Source organism: Clupea harengus, chromosome 7 (assembly GCF_900700415.2).
Source record: "Clupea harengus chromosome 7, Ch_v2.0.2, whole genome shotgun sequence".
NCBI classification, from domain to species: domain Eukaryota; kingdom Metazoa; phylum Chordata; class Actinopteri; order Clupeiformes; family Clupeidae; genus Clupea; species Clupea harengus.
In genome coordinates, this window is record NC_045158.1 from 22,843,988 (window position 1) to 22,864,297 (window position 20,310).

The window sequence follows — 20,310 nt, forward strand, 5'->3', positions numbered from 1 at the left end:
AAACCTACTTGGCAGTAAAAACCTTTCTGATTCTGATTCTGATTCTGATTCTGATGTCTCATGAAGTAATAATTTGAGGAACGACCATTAGCCACTTGGTATACATGTCATTGGTCTGAATGTGAACACACCGCTGGCGCAGTCCTGTTCCTTTGTCAGCTCTCTACGACCTTCTATTATTGACCTGCTTGTCACTACAGCAGGGTGGAACTGAAACCAGGGCCGTCTCCCCTGTGGGAAGGTGAATGATGTGACACATGTCCTAACTTCCTCTCGGAGTTTATTAGCGTGTTTATTGCATTAGAGTGACATGCGAGACAGCATGCGGGCCACCTGGGCTCTCACTGGCGAGGATGGCTGCTATCCATGTCTCGTGTGTCGTCTTCCGTAATGGGAGAAAAGGCAGTGGGTAAATAAATCCCCTCATTTTAGGAACGTGAGGCTGGCTGTGGGGGTGGGGGGAGGGTGGGTGCTATTAAGCCATTTGTCTTTATTCTTGTCTAAGCTTCTTTTTTGATTATCTGCTGTGCTTGTATGCTCAGTTGTGACAATACAGAGCCACACAGGGTGTGAAGAGCATAGCAATAGCAATATTGGGGGAACACTGTCGTTTGTTTGTTTATCTGCTGCCTCTGTTTGCTCAGTTGTCGTTATACCCCAGGTTGGCGTGACAAGCAGTACTCTTGTTCCTGCAGCCATATTAGGACACATTTTACTGCTCCTTGAAAGGCCAGTGGTACGCTATAATGAACTTTAAATGTTCATGAGATGTGATTGTCATGCACCTCCTCAATGCACATTATCGGGCACTGTGTCTCTGTATGTGGGCTGTTTATCTTCATCTTTTAAGCATTTAGCTAACCGCATTAACAACAACAAACAATGCCTGTTAACCTCATTGACAGGTGCACCCATTTATACTGATGCAGTTAGCCTGTTCCAGCAGTGGCATGGTCGCCGGAGCCGACTGCTTGTGATTCCTCTAGTTTCCACACAGCATGTTCCAGAAGCTTCCCAGAAGTGGCGCTCCACACTGCTCTGCTAAAAATACGCGCCTAGTTTATTTTTGACGGAAGCCGCTTCAGGGACACCGGGACGCCCGAAGCAGGAGAGTGAAATGGCACTGTATGTGAAATATACATACTCTAATACAAATAATTGACGAATGTATCAACAACTAAAACATGTCATTCACAGCTGGACTTAACTTAAATCTATCTGTAGGCTGGAGCACTACAAAGTGGGAAATAACAACAATAAACACAATTACAACAGACAAAAAAAAGACACCATTTCATTACGAAGCAAAGCCTTTGATAGAAGCACAAAAATTTAAGAAAAATTACCAAATCACCAAGCCAACGAAATCGGGTAGACAAGACGCTCCGCTTCTGAAACACTCCTGGTGGAAGATGGAACAAAACTGTGTCGCAAACGCAACCTCATAGACCTGTTACTGGTGTCATTCAGGAGTAACATTGGGCCTATTCGACATAGACCCATAACTGGTGTCACTGAGGAGTAGCATTGGGCCTATTCGTCATAGACCTGTTACTGGCGTCATTCAGGAGTAACATTGGGCCTATTCGACAGGCCCTCCGTAGCGCCACACCTTTAGGCCACGCCAAGTGCACAGTGAACCAAAAGTGTTCCACTCAACCCGACCAGTTGAATAGAAAAAAAGTCGTGGTGGAGTACGACAGCGTGATCATGAAAGAGAAGCCGTCTGTGCATTGCTGTTTTATTGCAGGAAATGCAATAGGCAGCAGTGACAAGGAAAGTGTAGGTGGTCTAACCATAGACTACATTACCCAGAGGTCCCTTATCACCTTATGTAATGGGTGACATGTAATTTAATTATAAAATATTAAATACTAAATTTAATGATTATTACATTTTATGAGACTGATTTAATTAACTTAATGTAATAACCCCGGTTTCACCTATGATATGGTGATATTACGTGGATTGGCTGCAGCAGTTGGGTCTCCAAGGTATAGCTCCATATTTCTGCCTGCGTATGTGTGTACACTTGGCAAGGTAGCTAAAGGTAGCTTACAGTTTACAGTTTCTATGCTAAAATAGAACATATTAGGTTTTTACACTAAAAACACATAAGTGCATAAAATGTCACGTAGATTCATTAGCGCCAGCGATTTTGATTGATCACATGACCTTAGTGCACTGAGCTACCCAATGGTGGTCCTCCGCGCAGACAGGGCTACACCGGGGGTTGTACTGAAGAGATGTAGCCCCAGTTGAATAAACACTGTGCAACACTTTGGCCCAGTGCTACACAAAAGCGAATACGACCATATCTTTTTTCCCAATCCAGATGTGTTCATCACTTTTGGGCGTCCTCTGGAAACACCTCCGTTGTGGTCGGGTGTACTGGCAGAGAATATCCGTATTGTGTTGTGTTGAACTTGCAATTTGCAATTTGCAAACTCTCAAACTTGTGAATTAGCAGCATGTTTTCTAAATGCTGCACATGTGTTGTCAAATTGATGAAGATGTTTTCTTAATTTGCTTGTGTTGTCTATCGCATGTGGTTTTTTTTAAGTTGCAAAGCATTGAGCCATCAGGGCCACCGTATGAATCGCACTGACAGACAGAGAGGGAGGACTTACCTTGTTGGACCATTTGTAGGCCTGGAGGAGCTGACTGTAGAGTGGGGTCTTGTCCTGCACTGGGTCCAAGCTGAGCAGTCCACTGTTGTGTAGGGGATGACTCTCTGACGGCCTGCCGACCAGATTGCTGAGACGCTCCAACTCACTGCAAACAAGGAGCAAATCTCTGGTCACCACGACCTCACTATCTTACAGGGAAGACAGTAATATATATGGTATATGGACCCGAATGAAAGCTTTTTTTTTTCCCCTCCAGTGTACAATTGTTGCTGGACTCCTATACCTCAATTACGACCGTTCCTCGAGCACAATGAATAGGTGTCTGTTTCTGCATACCTTGACTCAAGATGCAACCTTGTTGCAGACGAAAGACAACTCTCATGTGAGACAGCATTTTCCAACCGACGATAAAGGTATGGTAATAGAGCATTTTGGAAAGGCTTAGGGTTTAGCGACAAACGATTTTCCCCATCACAGAATTTTGACAATGTTCATACTGCAGTGTGGTTAACGTAATGAAACCGCATTGTTCACACTAGAAATGTTAACTGCCATAATCTGAAAATGATGCATTTAATCTTCCATCAATATGGGTCGTGTTTATCGTTGCAGAAGGCCCCTTTTTAAGGATAGGTTAGCCGAAGGGATATTGGATGGCCCTATTGCATGTAGCCTCGTTTAAGACGTTGATCTAGCTTTCAATTTGGCTGCAAGAACGTAGCCCAATTCATTGACTAAATGAAACCGTAGAACGAAAACGCTATACTTGCAGCGCGACAACATATTCTTCGGCACTTACCTTTGGGGATTTTGAAATAGTTATTCAAATCATATTGTTGGCTTATATTTTACACATACAGTAGTGAGCGGTCAAAAACAAATAACTAAGATCATTATCGGTAACAAAGTTACATTGAGGTAGGCTATTCGGCTATTCAATTATAACTTATCCTCTTTAAGTCTGTATCTCGACGTTTTCTCTGTAACTCTGTAAACTCTGTAATGATGAGCAATGACTATTTGGGTCTGGTAGTATACATGGGCACAAAGTCAGCATTATTATGAACAAAATTATCGTTCATAATAATAACTATTGTCAAGTAACGTTAGCTGACACTTGGCGTCACTTACTTCAAGTCACGGTTGACTGATTGCAAGTTATCTTGAAATTCGGTGATGAAAACCTTTTCTCTCCCTTCCAGGGTCTCTTTGTTTTTCATTCCATCTTTCAGTGAATCGAAAACTCTTGTTACACTTGACCGTAGAGCCTGAATAGCATTGATTGCTTGAGAAAAAGCCTCCAAATTCACTCCAACATTCATACCGTCCGCCATTTTTCCTAGAGGTACCACACGGAAGGCGCATAAACAACGTCATTTGACAAACCGGGGATTCTGGGAAATGAAGTTATATGTAGGCCCGTATTGAACTCGCGTATGCTCACCTGGTGTTGAGGAGGAATTTTAACAACCCAGCCCGTAGTTGTTCAGAAATAATTCATGTTTCGATTTTATTTGTAATAGAAATAGATATTGAGTTATTTCACAATACATATTTCAAAACCGTTATTTAAAAATCTCCCTTGTCACAGCAAATAGGCCAAACACCAATAAATCTCTTGAGTTCAGTTGCCTGGACCATATGTCTGGCCTGTCATTTGTTCCTCAAAATAGCCCCGTGCCCTGTAAGCCGAAAAGTCATGACCTAGTTTGCAGCCAATGTTCCTGAAACCTGCCTTGCAACTGACATATAGGTTATGAATAATTAGTGTGAAGCCAGCTCAGGGGCGTCCTTAGGATTCTTGTTCAGGGCAGGCCACGCACTTAAGGAAGTTGTACCATGCACGCACACGACCAGCAAGAGTCAGCAGCTCATTTTTGGTAAATGCAGAGAAACCAGCTATTGTAAACAGGAGTGGGTGAGAGTGCCTGGGACAGTGTGACAGAGACCGTACTGCCAAACAAGCCACGTTTCAAAATAAATGGGTTGATTGGAACATTCTCTTATGGAGCTCTTATGGATCTTGTGGGAATAAAATAACTCAAGCACAGAAGATAAATAACTTGTTTCCACAAGTTAATAACTTGGGTGCACAAAATAAAAATATTACCTCATGGGACTTTAGTGGTTCCATATTATCTTGTTATATAACGTATCCCACTTTATGGTTGGTTTAAAAAATGTAATAAACACGTTTTCTTTCTATTTTAGATCACATAAGCCATCTAGCTAACTTGCTAGCACTGATCTTCATGACTTAGGACTAGTTTCCACGAATTTTAGCATTTTGAAAGAAAAAATAAACGTTGATTGGATAAATACTGAAGCAAATGTGTTTCTTGGTCACTAACTCATATGCCCTAACAGTAACCCAACCCTGATTTTATATGATGTCCTTAAAAAAAATGAAACTCAGTCTACTTTACAATGAAAGACTGACTCCCTCAAATCTCTCTCTGTGTTGATTTTAAAGTCTTAATGAATACTCATTAGAGACAATCCTGTTATGCCCTGACCAATGTCTCTGTCATACTGTTCCTAGGCCTCACCTCAAGCAGAATGACCTAAACGGTCGAGACAGGCATCGTCAGTAGAACTTGAGTTATATTGTGAGTGTGTGTTCACTGTCTCTCAAAGGATGGTGCACAGATTAGAATCAGTTCCCTGCTGCATCATTGTGCAGTTGTTGTGCCAGCTCGAGTTCATGTAGTTCATGTAGTCATGTAGTTACAATTCAATTTCAGAACCATCATTAAGCAACATAGGTGTTTCCCAAAACCATACAGTTCGACCTAACATTCACCAACACTGTCGTTAAGTTATGTAGTTCCACCTACATAGTTCTACTGTACAGCTCTCAACAGGTTTAGCCGTGTGACACACGCTTTTGCATGTTTTCACATGCACTTACGCCACACATCCAATTTCTCACGGCAAAAAAAAAATCTGATTTTGGGCCAAGACGCGTTCGTCACTTTTCAAACTCACCAGGGTAGCTGGCGCTCCATTCACCAACACTGTCGTTAAGTTATGTAGTTCCACCTACATAGTTATACTGTACAACTCTCACGGTTTCGCCGTGTGACACACGCTTTTGCATGTTTTCACACGCACTCACGCCACACATCCAATTTCTCACGGCAAAAAAAAAAATCTGATTGTGGGCCGAGACGTTTTTTTCAAGTAGCTACAAAAAAATGTAGGGTGGTTTATTTTTGGTTTATCTTTATGGTTGGTTTAACTTTGTTACAGTACACTTACAGTATTAATCAAAACAAAATATGGTATGTTTTTCCATTTTGTTCTTGGTTCATTTTCCATAGGTGACAGGAGCCAAAGAGTTTGAGAGGCTTGCTGCCGTCGCCAAGCTGGTCCTGGTGTTGCCCCATTCGAATGCAGATGCTGAGAGGGTGTTTTCAGTTGTGGGACTGAACAAAACTAAGACCAGAAATAGCCTGGCATTGGATGGCACCCTGTCCTCAATAATGGCCATAAAGATGGCCGACCTGGAGCCCTGTTTCAGATGGGAGCCCCCCTCAGAGGTCATCAGGGCCTCCGAGAAGGCCAGTACAACCTTGCCCACAGATCTTAGAAAATTACTAACCAGCTTCTGATCTGCATCTGATACCTCATTTTTAGTAATTTTTTTCATGTGTTGATCCATTGTATTGCTTAAAAAGGCTACTGTATAAGCACTTTATTTGTTGCACTTTTTTGTTTGATGGAACGTGTGGTTGGAGGCTTTGAATAATATTAATAATAAAAAAAACTTTATTTATATAGCACCTTTCATGCAAAAGAATGCAGCTCAAAGTGCTTAATGAAAAATATTTCTCCCTAACTAATGTTGTGTAATTTTTTGCTGAACATAAATCATTAAGTGCTCTTAAGAATACAATTATTAACAATATAGGTTAGGTTTCAGTTAAGAATTAGTTGAATACCATTGTAATCAAAATGTCAATCAACCTACCTTGGTCAAATCCTAAACACAGGTCTATTAATTAGGCTATATTGTGGTGCATGGACAGTCTTTGAGAGACAACAATAGTTTTCTGGTTGAATGTTCAGCTCAAGTCTAGAAGGCCCTACAAGTCATGATCAGATGAACATGAATCAGAATAAGTTCAGGTATTGCAGATCTTTAGCATACCACCCAAAAATCCACTAGAATGCAGGAAATAACATCACCTTAAACCCAAATTCAGGTATGTCTTGGCTTCACAGAATGTAACCAAAGTTGTCCATCTCCAGGAGGCCGCCCCGATCAACGTCTTTGGGCCCCACAAACCACCAGGATGCAGGGCACAACATGGGTACAACGCCAAATTAATTCCAATTCCCTGATATTTGAGCCACCAACTTGTGTGGCTGCGTGCAAAATTTTGGTCACCCGCGTCAAAATCTCACTTCAAGGTTTTTGGAAAAGTTGGCAGCTCTGTGTTCCACTTGTAATGGGTAAATAAAGTACGGTATTGCCTATTGCCTAGGTAGATAGCTTACTTATCTAGCTATAATCATAATGTTTGCAGAAGGATCTTTGTGACCTCATGCTATTATAGCCAGAGAATGTCTCATAAGGGTGCTTTGGCCACTAAAGGGAAAACTTGGGCAACTCTGACTTACTTTCCTCTTCCTCGAAAAAAACCCTCCTTATGTCCATCTTGTCTGTGGAACAGCTAGCGCGACGCTTCGATCAAAGAGTATGGGAGTCGAATCTGGTGCGTGATGTGTAGGAAACCAGGAAAACCCGGCGTGGATTTCTATTGCTATGAGTATTCCCCCTACCGATAAAGTGGAACGGATTTGATTGTGAAGCAATGGAAAGAACGCTGGACTAGTAGACCAGTTATGCACTAATATTTTGATGGCAAATGTGTGTGTGTGTGTGTGTGTGGGGGGGGGGGTCCAAACGACTTTTTTTTTCAAGTGAGGGGGACGTGACCCCCCCAAGTTATATTGTGGCGACGCCCATGATCCTACTTATAAGTGCCTTAAGCAAAACATTCATGATTAAGATGCCCACTTGCAGAAATGAGCATGTGAGTTCAACTCACACACCTGAAAACAATAATGCGAGATAACTGTTGATAATATGTAGCCTATTATCAGCCTATTAATATTCTCGTGTTGTCGGGAAGGAATATGGTGTATGCTTTACATAGAACTAGTAACAGACGCCCAGAATGATAATTATGCAGACTACAAAATCCTTTCAGGCTGGCTGTGATCCCAATGCCTCCAAGGCCTCAGGAAAGAAACTGTATGCATCTTCGCCCACTGAGCCGATAGCAAATGTTGTGTTTATTTGGAAATGCCACAATAAATAACTGTTCAACGTAAATATGTAAAAGCTTATAAAAGGTAATTGAATACAGACAGCAGTTTCACGAGGTATGCCTGTATGAACAAATTAATATGCTAAATTACCTATAGGAATTTGGGGGAAATAACCAATGGATGAAATTGAGGTATCCCATGTCTCATTGATCAACCCCTCTGGTTTGCCACACAGGGGGGGTATTCCAATTACGTGGTTTAGTGACAAACCTGCCTACATTAACACCGAGTGGTAAAGTGGTAAACCTCCTAAAAGAAGAGCCCTATGGCTTTGTTTTGCTAGGAGAATTAAGCCATTATATTAGGAGGTATACCACTTACTCTGAGTTAATTTGCTTAACGTATTTACCTAGTAAGTTTGAACAACTATCCCAACTAACATGGATCAAACTAACATAGTACTATGCTGGTTCGACAGTTTGGGGGGAACCGTTGTACTCCAGAAGTTTAAAAATGCATCATACCATGTTAGCTCAATACTAACCTCCATCATTGTAGGAGGAACGCACCCTGTACTGAGCATCACTATGTGCGTTGCCTTTTTTTCATTGATTTCGCGTTGCGCCTGAGACGCGCGTCTCACGCAGGCAATGTGTGTGCTCTAACCTGTTTACATGGGCGCCAAAATGAAAATCAACAGGTAACGCTGCCGCAACGCACACCCAATGCAGCCAGTGTGAAACGGGCCTTAAGCCCCTCTGCACTGCCTGCTTTTTGTTGTTGTTGTTGTTGTCTTGAAAAGTTATATTAAACTGCATTGCCTTCTTTTTATTATTTACATTTCAGTTCACTCTCACGTTATTTATCACATTTCGCTTCCACCAGTTCTGTTTCAAGTTCACAACTGCCTTCAATATGCATACTAATCAAGACAGACCTGCCAGCCCGCCCTGTGCCACGGGGTGCGCAGAGGGCGTGTTCGGTATATAGGTGGGGGCACTACCGAGCCTGCTATTAAATTAACCACCCCCTATCTTCCTCTCATAATTTCATATCAGTGGCATAACATATACCTTTGTATATCTCCAATAAGCTGTCATGGCCTGTGGCGTACAAGGGAAATTCACAACTTAAAGAATTTTTGAATTAATTTAAATATGCCAGACTCATAAGAACAACTGCATTCTGTATTCTAGGCTACAGGCAAGAAGTAGGCCTAAGCCACAGAGGAACTTGTCTTAAATCTAGCTGTGAGGCTGGTGCGCTCGCTGCTCCTTTAAGCGTTTGGAGGGAGGGGGTGTGATCTGCCGATGGGATGCTTCTCTTTCAGGGCGGCAGATGAAGTTCTACTCGCTCTACTCGCGCACTTCACCACAGCTGATCCACGCCGATAAGAGATGAGTACATCCTGATTTTATCTCCTCTGACTTAACAAAAAAGAAGGGGATCGCTGTTTTAAGGCGGTTGAGTTTTTAAAAACTGAGCCGGCGAGATAGAGAAATAGCCTAGGTAGATAGGCTAGACAGATAGATAGTGTAGATAAAACAGGGACGAGATAAAGAGATAGGGACCGTTCGGAGGGAGAGGAGGGGACGGAGAGTGAGGGGTGGGATCTTCTATGGAGCGTGTCTTGTCCTTGAGAGCTCGGGACAACACCGATCGTAAAAAGTGGAGGCGCGTGCGGGAGGGTCAGCGTGGACTCTCTGAAAAGTGAAACAACTCACTTCCATTATTTTGGGAGAGAGATGATTTATTGCGGCCAAAGGCGGATCTAGGGCACCTTCCCAGTTGTACGGACCAGCCCAGAGAATAAACAGAGGGGGAAGCGCATCCCGTTTAATCCTCTTACGGAAGAGAATACCGTTCGTTTCATTTCAATCCTTAAATAAAGTGGAACTCTAATATCTGGCTTATACAGGACTGAAACGAAATGACGCACGTCTGCAAATGTAACCTCAACTGCCCCACAGATCATGGGTAAGTGCCGCTTTCCTTAAAACGATACACAGATTATAATTAGAATTATGAATTTAATTTGATTGAGCACATTAGGCTATGGTTTGTAGCCTGCATTTCAAGTGATGAAAGTCATTACATCTAGAAAACTTTTAAACTGTGTTGATATTTTGGCACTGAGATGTGGACTGAAATATTTAGAAGATTCGAAACATAATTTATTTAGTTTCAGAATAAATTCCTTCCATTTCTTACAGTTGTGTGCACGTAACTTGTGTTGTCCAGGGAATTGCTTTCACTCACCGCCGGGCACACAGCAAAAATTCTAATTCATGTTCACTCTTATAAATGAAGTGGCTTTTTATCAAAGAAATTGCAGAAGCCATTTCCACACATAAAGCTGGCAACTTTTTAATGTACCGCAGGTGTTTTAATGTTCTAACAGTTAGACCTATATGAACTTCATGCAAAAATAAGATACTGAAATAATTGCATTATCATGTATATGAATATGAAAACCACTTATCACTATCCTGCTGATATTAATCAACGATTTGTTTTTTTGGTTTTCTTTTTTTAATATAAAGTCAGAGATGAAGACGCTCCATCGTCCCTCCCCAAAGTGGTATGTCACCCGGCTCCCAGACACCTGCGTCAGGCCCGAGACCCCCCATGTCTTCTGCTTCCCCCGGCCATCTTCGGATGAGAGGATATGATCGCCTACCCACAAGGGCTGGAGCCGAGTGATGGTGCATGCGAGTCCACGGAGAAATGCGTGTTTGCAATACTCAGTTTTGCGCTGAAAATATTTAAGCACAGTAAGCTAAGCGAATCACAACAATTATAAAACAAGAGTATAATCATTCATAAACTATTTTTTATATCAAACTAAAGTTTTTTTAAGTGTCAGCTCCTCACAAACTATAACGCATTCAAGGTTCAGGGATCTGCTTGTTGGGAGAACATTTATTTTTTTCAGAATGGAGACATTTTTTTCCAGCCTAAATAAACATTGGATTTCATGCTGATAACGTCCACGAGGGACACGACAGTGGCACCGAAAGCCTTTTACCGGACTCACGGACTTGGACCATGCCTATGGTCGATCCTAGTGCCATGCTCCCGCAGTTGCTGCTGCTTTTGCGCTGCCTCTCATTGACTGTTGGCCAGTACAGCAGCTGCAAGTCGCTGGTTAGTACGGACGATGGCCAAACATGGGAGTACTACGCTTGTCAACCCAGACCCATGAGTATGAAGCAGTTCATGCGGGTCAAAGTAGACCCGCCCGGTATCACATGCGGAAACCCACCGGAGCGGTTCTGCACACTGGTGAGTTGATATGTTCCTGTTCTCTTGACAATCTGAGACCAGTTGTGTGCGTCTGTCTTTGGAGACATTTTTAAAAGGCATTTCTACATCACTCCCCCTAAGGCTTATATGGCATGTTTAAGACTAAAGTATAGCAACAAATAAAAAATAGGTCTTTAGATTCAAATAATTTGTGATATCCTATAATGCCAATACATATATCAAGGCAACATACAGGTATGAATATATTGTCTGTATTTGTAAAAGTATAATAGTGATACATGTAACAATGCATCAAAGCAATTTAAAAATGAATTTCCCTTGTTTAACCAGCATTAAACAGTTGTTTAGGTCTGAAAATAACAGTCAGTTGACTTCCCAGCATGACCCACTCAAACATATTAGGTACACTGTTCTTTGGAGTAAAATGGCCATTAAGGGAGATCTGGGGCAATAACGTCTTCTAGCACTGCAACGCTGCAAAGCCCCTCTAAAATGGAAAGTTAGCAAGTCAATGTGATAGATCCATGAATGTGAACGATCAATGAATCAATACATCCTAAAATCTCCGTCAGCATCCTGTATGACTGCGGTGTGCTTCAGAGGGCCCGAGATTGCGTCCATGCGCTGATTCAGATTAAGTGCCCCCACTCAGTGGCACTGCCACACACACAGAGTCTCTCCAGGACACAGCTGGCGTTAAGCCTGGTTCACCGTATCCTCCACATGTTACACACCGCTCCCCTGAGCGGACACACACACACACACACACACTGGAATCTCAGAGGCACTCCTAGCCTGGCCATCCATCCTGAAATGTGTGATCTGTATGTGTGTGTGTGTGTGTGTGTGTGTGTGTGTGAGGTCGTCGGTTAGTGGTCTCTGCGGGCCTGGCCTCTCGCTATCTCTCTCTCTCTCTAGTTTTGAGGAAGCTGGGTTCGAGGGGTGGGTAATCTCTCCATCACAGGAACGGATGAGTGGTGGCGGTTGGGCAGGCAGCCAGGGGGGCCTGATTGTAAAATAATCGGATGTAGGATTTGTCCAGCTGGTCTGATACTACACGTATGGACAGGAACAGACACTGTTAAGTCATCCGCATGAAGCGTGGATCGTGCAGCGGGGTGGAGTGGGGGTGCAGCGGGGTGGAGTGGGGGTGCAGTAGGATAGAGCAGACAGTAGTGGCGGACTCGGCAGCGCGGGGGGGGGACAGGCCTTATCTGGATCAGTGCCACAACTGGGCCAGCGCCGTCACAGAACCAGCTGCAGTGTTACGTGGGAACACGCTTAAAAAGCAGTGTCACATATTTCCCGAGGCGTCATCTCTTTTTACGCAACGGCGTGGGTTAACACTCTCTTGGTGTGAAGTCTTAATCATATTTCGCACAGTTTTAGGCCACGTTGTCCCTGGTCTGTATCTAAAGGCCAGCATGAATCGTTGCAGTGAGTGTGATCGGGATGTTTCTGGCGGAGGAGGAGAAGAGGAGAAGAGCAGCATAGCAGTCCTAGCGCTCTCGGCACCATGTTCTCTGTCCGTTTTGAAAAAGAGTATGAGTGCAGTAGTCGCCATCATCACAGCTGAAGCACAGAAAACCTGCCATTTAAATGGAGTTTGAAAGTAGTAATGATTATCTTATTTCCACCACACATGCGCTCTTTGTACTGCGTCCCTCTCGGCAAGGTGACTCTGTTTAAAACCCTTCTCTTCGCTCTCCACGTCTCTCCATTCTCACATGTGGTCTTTGACAGACGTATTGATCTTTGACACACGTATTGATTGAAGTTAGATTGCTGAGGGATATCCAGTGGCCGTCTGTTCACTTAGTGGCTCTATAGTAGAATATTATTTTGAACCGGTTATTTAGATAATATGCAGGATGTGTCAGACCTTAGCCACAAGCTCCAGTTTATCCTGCTGCTCTTTTCTCATTGCCGGAAGTCGGTGGATATCTGTTAACGACTCCTTAAAGAAATCGGTGGATATCTGTTAACGGCTCCTTAAAGAAGTGCTGACAGGTCGTACGGACGCAGCAAAGTGATCCTCTGACTTTTCTTAAGTGGTACTCTGATAATCTTTTTGGGGGGGGTTAAAGTTGGGGCGGCCGGTCAGTTTGGCTGCTAGCTTCTGCAAGTCCACTCTTGAATACTTTATGAAACATTAATGGCCTAAATATTGGCTTTACTGAGTAAGGCACAGTGTGGCTTTCTGACTCGGAAGACACTAGAGATGCATTTTAAGAGGAGGGGGGCGTTACCATGTCCTTCTATGTAAGCACTTTTTCTACTGGTCGATAAAAGCTGACTGCTCATACAGTCATCAGGCTACTCTGCATTCACATCTGCACAAGAGAGATATGCCACAGCAGCGGATACTAGTGCGGATCCGGCTGAGGTCTGGCCCGAGTCCGGCCCAGCCTCACTGGCTCTCAGGACATGGAAGGAGGAGGTCTGAGCAGGGGGAGAGCACTTAAACCACGGTGGCGGAGGCTGCTGGCGGCTTAAAAGCCTCACTTCCACCGAAGCCTTTGAGTTTAATGTAGCTGGTACAAGAGGCCGACTGGGAGGAACGGAGGCTGCAGTACAATCAAGTTCTATTGGCGCCATGGCGACGGCCATTGTGATGAAGGAAAACTCCAGAATGGGAGAAGAAAGCAGCAATATGACACAAGCGAGAGTGGGGCTGGTGAAAGATATCCTCGCGGCTGTGATTCGGCCATAGGCACTCCTGATTCTAAATTACCTTGTGTGTGGGAGTTAGTTTTTATTTGCTCAATACTTTTTTGTTTATCTAATCTAAAAAAATTGAGTACATTCAATTTATGTTATTTTCCCCCATTTGTTTTCAAAGGCGTGTAATTGATGGGAATAAGGGCGGCCGATTGGAGCGCGTTGCCTTTCTCTGGAAGGGCTCTCTCCGGCTCATTAATGATTTACAGGAACTCTCAGTCACTCGGGCCCACAGGAGATGCCGTTGCATTTCTACTTCCTCCTTTTGCCTGAGCATGATATTAGCTGCATGCCGCCCGGCACTGCGAGCCTACGCCGTACGCAGACAGGACTAATGAGAGAGAGGGAGGAAAGCAAAGGGGGAGAGAGAGAGAGAGAGAGGGAGAGGGAGGGAAAGAGAGAGGGGGGAAAGATGCAGTGGGGGAGAGGTAAAGGAAAGCAAGAGAGAGAGCGAGATGATGAGAGAGAGAGGGGGGGGAGGGAGGGAGGGAGGAGGAGAGAGAACGAGAGAGAGAGAGAACATAAAGGAGAAGATCTCAGCTTAGCTAAGCAGAAAGATGAAGCCTGACCCAGTGGTGGCTTCAGGTTTGAAAAGACAGAAAGAGAGAGAGAGAGAGAGAAGAAAGAGAAAGAAAGCGAAAGTGAAAGTGAGAAACGTATGAGTGTAAGGGGTTGAGAGATATAGAATACATATGTGCCTCTTTGAGGAGAGACAGCACTTTTTGTCCTTTATCTTGGGCTGGTATGATTTAAACGTGTACGACACACACACACACACACACACACACACACTTGTTCTTTATCCTGGGCTGGTATGATTTAAATGTGCACTCTCCTGCAAAGCTCCATATGAGAAATAATCCTGCTCCACGTTGGAGTTGCCCATTTTAGAATGCACAAACAGCCTGTGCTAAAAATAACCAGCTGGGTAACAGCACAGCAGTGAGAGAGTGTGTGTGTGTGTGTGTGTATGTGTGTGTGTGTGTGTGCACATGGTGTGTGTGTGTGTGTGTGTGTGTATGCGCTAGGGGAGGATGATAGCATTTGGTGGAGGTTTTGTAGGTTTGGTTTGGAGCATGCGCAGATGGGAGTGTGTGCGTGTGTGTGTGTGTGTGTGTGTGTGTGTGTGTGTGCAAGTCTTTCTCCGCGTACGATGCACCATCTGAGGGTACGAGAGATGAGTGGCATCACACAAGGGAATAGATATTAATGCGTACGCTCACACACAGGTACAGGCACGCTCGCACACACACACACACATGCTCTCAGAAACTCATGCACGCACACAAAATACCCATGCAAAAATACACACAGGCATACACAAACACACAGACATACATACACTGTACACACACTTGCCGTAGACACATACACACATGCTAGCACACACAAACACACACACACACACACACACACACACACACAGACATGACTGTTTCAGCTCTCTGGGCAGTTTTGTCTTCATGCCATGAATTTTACATGAGTCCCGACTATGCCCTCCCCCCCCCCCCCCCCCCCGCCCCCCCCGCCCATCCCCGCCCATCCCTTTCTCCGTTACAATGCCCCCCCCCCCTCCTACCCGTCCGCCCCCCTGCTATTTTCCCAAAGGGGAGCGATTTCATCCCATTTGGCCGTGCCCACACACGGTAATCTCCATCTGCCGCCACTGAGGTCTCTCCTGGGCCGCCGGGGAGGAGGGGGGGTGGAGGGGTATCCTTCACATGAAGTCGTTCCACCGGTAATCCCGTGTCATCCCACCCCTGTGCTGTGGGGTTTCAGCGGGAGACACAACTGAGATTACAACACACCTCCCTCCTGCTTCCTGGTCGCGGAGTAAACGATTTTGGCATCACAGTACAAACAGAGGAGTGGTGGAGCAGAGGAAGAGGAGGAGGAGGAAGATGAGGAGGAAGAGGAAAAACACAAATCTAACCTGTCAGTGAACAGAACTTAAGCACCCCCCCCCTCGGAGAATGCTCTAATATAAACCCTTCTTACACTGCCAACAAGGAGACATGTTCAGGAAATGTGGTATGAAATCCATTAGGTAAACTTCACCCCCTTAACACAGTGCAAGTGCTGTATGCCAACTGAAAATAGGCGGATAATGTGTTTACAGATTAAAATCCAATAGTTAGCAGGCTGAGAGTCTGTGTGTGTGTGTGTGTGTGTGTGTGTGTGTGTGCGAGTGTGTGCGAGTGTGTGTGTGTGTGTGTATGTGTGCATGAGTGTCTCTGTGGTATAATTAGTGGGCTGTTTCCCTGTGAAGCCGCTCTCTGCCAGCTGCAGCATCTCTGGGCCTCCAGAGGGACCTGCCTTCACTGTAATTAGCTCTAGCAGGAAGAGGGAGGGCCTGCGTCAGGTACAGGCCTAACAGTGCGCTTATACACACACACACACACACACACACATACACACACACACACACACACACACACACACACACACACACACAGGTACAGGCCTAACACACATACACGAAACACACCCACACCCACAAATAGGTACAGGCCTGTCAGTACACTTACACACACACACACACACACACACACACACACACACACACACACACACACACACACACACACACACACACACACACACCCACAGCAGGGAGGGAGGGAGGGCCCACGCCAGGTACAGGACTGACAGTACACTTATACATACACACACACACACACACAGGTACAGGCCTAAAAATATGCTTACACACACATACACACTTACATGCACACACACACACACACACACACACACACACACACTCGCACACACACACACTCGCACACACACACACACACACACCACCCCTGCCATCAGGAGTGCAACCCTATCCGTCTGCACGCAGCACGTCAGTGACTCCTCTCTCAGCTTCTCTTCGCTCTTCTGCCCTCTCCTCTCATCCTTCACCCCTGCCCTATATCAACATGTCTCTCCTCTCTTATCTCATCTCCTCTCCTGTCCCCTCCCCTCCTTTCTCGTCTCTCCTCTCTCCCATTTCCCCTCCTCTCCTCTTCTCCTCTCTCGTCTCTCCTCCTGTCCTCTCTCCCCTTTTCCCTCCTCCTCTCCTTTCTCGTCTCTCCTCCTCTCCTCTCTCCCCTCCTCCTCTCTTATCTTGTCACCTGTCCCTCCTCTCCTCTCTCCCCTCCTCTCATCTCCTCTCTCTCCTCTCCTGTCTCCCCTCCTCTCATCTCCTCTCCTCTCATATTTTGTCTCCTCTCCCCTCCACTCTCTCTCTTGCCCCCCCCTCCTCCTCCTCTCCTGTCTTCTCCCTGTACCTCCTTCTCCTCTCTTCTTTCCTTCTCTCTCCTCCTCTTTCTTTCTCCTCCCTGACCTCCCTTCCACTGCCATCCATTCTCCAGTTACATAACCCCCTAAAAAGGTGCTGAGTTGTGTGTGTCGGGCTCTCATGAAGCGCCTTGTAAACGAGTGAACAACACACCTCCATGCTCAGCTCAGCGTAAAGGCCAAGGCTTGTACAGTGCTGCTAAAACGGCCCTCACTAATGTAATTACACTAATGCCAAAGGCCTTGGGCTGATACAGCAGGCTAATTACATTCGGGCCGACCCGATGGGGAACCTACGGGAGGTATGAGCGCTACGCCGTCCGCGCCCACGCCACGTTTTCTGCTTGCTGTCACTTAGAGGTGGGAGATTCATGCGCTGCGCTGCGCACTCAAGTCTCTCTCGCCGAACCCACACTCTGTCACCAAATTAATCACAGGTAAATTAGAATAAATTAATCAGATTAGTGGCCACTAGGCACGCTTAGTGGACGCGGGCCAGATCCCATAAAAGCGTGTGCTTAAAGGCAGCACAGGGGCTGCTGTGCAGTTTCATGCCATTGTCAGTGACCTAAAAAAAACTCTCACACACACACATACACACACACACACACACACACACACACCCACACACTCAAACACACACACACACACACACACATCATCTAAAAAAATTATCACAAAAGACAGCTGAGCCAAGGTGGCCTGGAGGCATCAAAAAGGTAATTGTGTGGTGGCCTGGAGGCATCAAAAAGGTGACTGTATGGTGGCGTCAAAAAGGTGATTAAAATGTAACATTTTCCCCTTGAGGAGGGAACGATCCAGCCTGGCCTGGTGCGGTTTCTACCGACCCGGGTTCAGCACTAGAGAGTGGGCCAGCACCACGCTCTCCTCCTCCTCGTCGGGCTGAGCCTGAGCCTGAGGCCCACTGATGGGAATCCGGTGGGGGTAATTACTACTGGGGGGGGGGGTTTAGCAGGCTCTGGCCACCTGCTCTGGCAGTTGGAGAGATTTGTGTGCGGAGTGGAGGGTCGGCGGGATCAACGGGATTTAGGGGTAAAGAGAAGGCAGACGGAGAGCTCTCCGCAGACACATATGCTCCCAGGGAGGAGATGAGCCGAGAGCGGAGCAGGGCCCGATCCGCGCCAGATCCGTGCCGGGAGTCAGGAGCAATCTGGGTTACGGCCCAGGCTGAGGGAAACCCAGGGACATGGCAGGTGTTCTCTTGCCGTTTTTGATGCTTTAAGCCTTTGACCTGTCCTGACACACACTACGCTCTCTCTGTCACACACACGCAGATTCTCTCGTAAACACAAAGCATGCGCTCAGATCTATTCTATTCAGAGGCACACACACACACACACACATCACATATGCATAGCAAATAGTACTGTAAATATATATTAAATAAATATTCTGGTCCCGTACGTAGTGATTGCTCTGTGAAGGTGTAAAAATGACAATGAATGCTGAATTAATACGTTTGTGTGTATGTGATTGATTGTGTGTTAGGGGTGTAACGATTCACTGATACGAATCGGAAACGGGTTTGAGCGTTAGAGATGTGACTACATCAAACCCCTGGATCAATCTTAATGTACAAAAAAACGGTCGATGGTCCGACTCTAAAGTTATGAATCAGTTGACTGAGACTTTGCTGCCTATTTTACTTTAGTATAAACTAAGATGCTGCAGAAGACTTAACGTTAAGTCATGTTGCTTTCAAAATAGCATGATAATTCTGCATAGGGTCTGGCGTTGACCTTTTATAAGAGTAACGTTAGTGTTATGTCACTAATATATACCGCAATGGGCAGGGCTCAACTTAAACCAATCCACAATTATCTGGCAGCAAAATCGAGTGTTGGATAAAGTGTTGGATAAAGTCGTATCTTCAGTTTATGCACCATAAACATCTAACACATTCAACAGGTAATCCAACATTAGCGTCTCCGGCTTGATGAAATGATAGCCTTGGCTGTCTACTTATCTGTCAACTGGGGACACTGGCTAATGTTAGGACTACTTACCTCTCATTTTGGATGTGACAGAAACTCGCTAGCCACATAGTGTTATCCCACAACCTGTGTTAGTAGCCTTCTTGTTAATGAAGGTGAGATAGGCTAACAACCCCCGCACAGCAGATCATAGGTTCCTCTCATCCTGTCACTCTCCTGTCACTGCAAACCCTTCAAAAAATTTAGGGCAGCAGATTCTACCGCTACGCAGAACAATGTTTCCTATTCTGATCATTAATATAAATTTAGTTTTCAGTGATAGAGGGGCTTTCCAAAAGTTCTCAAATTGAAATATACTGAAGGGCTAAGACCTCTTTTTTCATTATAATATTTTTCATATTTTTCCCCTGGGGCACCTGGGCGTGGAGGTGTGAGACAAACAAAAATATTTGTTCATACAGTACAGTTTTATCGTCTAACTGTCTTTATATGACAAAATGACAGGTAATTCTGAAATGATCAAACATTTTCTGTGCCATCAATTGACAAAAATATTTGGGAAAATATATATGAAATTATATGAAAATATATTTATGAAATATATTTATTTAAAGGTAAGCAATTCCACTTTTATATTACAGGTTTATTTTAACTTGTAAAGTGAAATTAATGTCTACATTAAACAAATGTTAAGAACTGTATCTATGCATCACATCACACTGCATCGAATCGTACCTAATCGCATTTAATAGTTCCGTATCAAAATGTATCATCCCTGCATCGTATAGTAGCCCATGTGTCTAGATACATACAGTATCAGATTGTATTATAAGGGAGAGATGGATACACGTAGTGTATGTGTGTGTGTGTGTAGGTGTGTGTGTGTGTGTGTGTGTGTGTGTGTGTGTGTGTGTGTGTGTGTGTGTGTGTGTGTGTGTGTGTGTGTGTGTGTGTGTGTGTGTGTGTGTGTGTGTGTGTGTGTGCTCGCATCTTCATCTGAGACACTTGAAATCTGAGACACTGCTGTCCCCTCTTCCTGTCAGCGACCTTAATTTGCCCTTCGGGTTTCTGTCAGAGGGCTGAGAGACATTGCCCACTCAGAATCTGGATCTGGCCCAGACCTGGTTCAGACCTGACCCAGACCTGGCTGCCTTCATCTCCTTCTAACC

The 20,310-nt window shown here is 44.9% G+C and overlaps 2 protein-coding genes across 2 annotated transcripts in view; one reads left to right on the plus strand and one right to left on the minus strand.

Moving 5' to 3' along the window:
- Positions 1-4,007, minus strand: part of med27 (mediator complex subunit 27) — a 74,493-nt gene extending 70,486 nt beyond the window's left edge. The window contains exons 1-2 of the mRNA XM_012821102.3: positions 3,762-4,007; positions 2,631-2,775 (exon numbers count right to left, since the gene is read on the minus strand). Coding sequence (XP_012676556.1) covers positions 2,631-2,775; positions 3,762-3,964 — 348 coding nt within the window. The 5' untranslated portion in view covers positions 3,965-4,007. The remainder of the gene's footprint in view (positions 1-2,630; positions 2,776-3,761) is intronic.
- Positions 4,008-8,982: 4,975 nt separating this feature from the next.
- Positions 8,983-20,310, plus strand: part of ntng2a (netrin g2a) — a 68,750-nt gene continuing 57,422 nt past the window's right edge. Inside the window, exons 1-2 of the mRNA XM_031569863.2 lie at positions 8,983-9,887; positions 10,454-11,195. Of these exons, the coding sequence (XP_031425723.1) occupies positions 10,959-11,195 (237 nt within the window). The 5' untranslated portion in view covers positions 8,983-9,887; positions 10,454-10,958. The remainder of the gene's footprint in view (positions 9,888-10,453; positions 11,196-20,310) is intronic.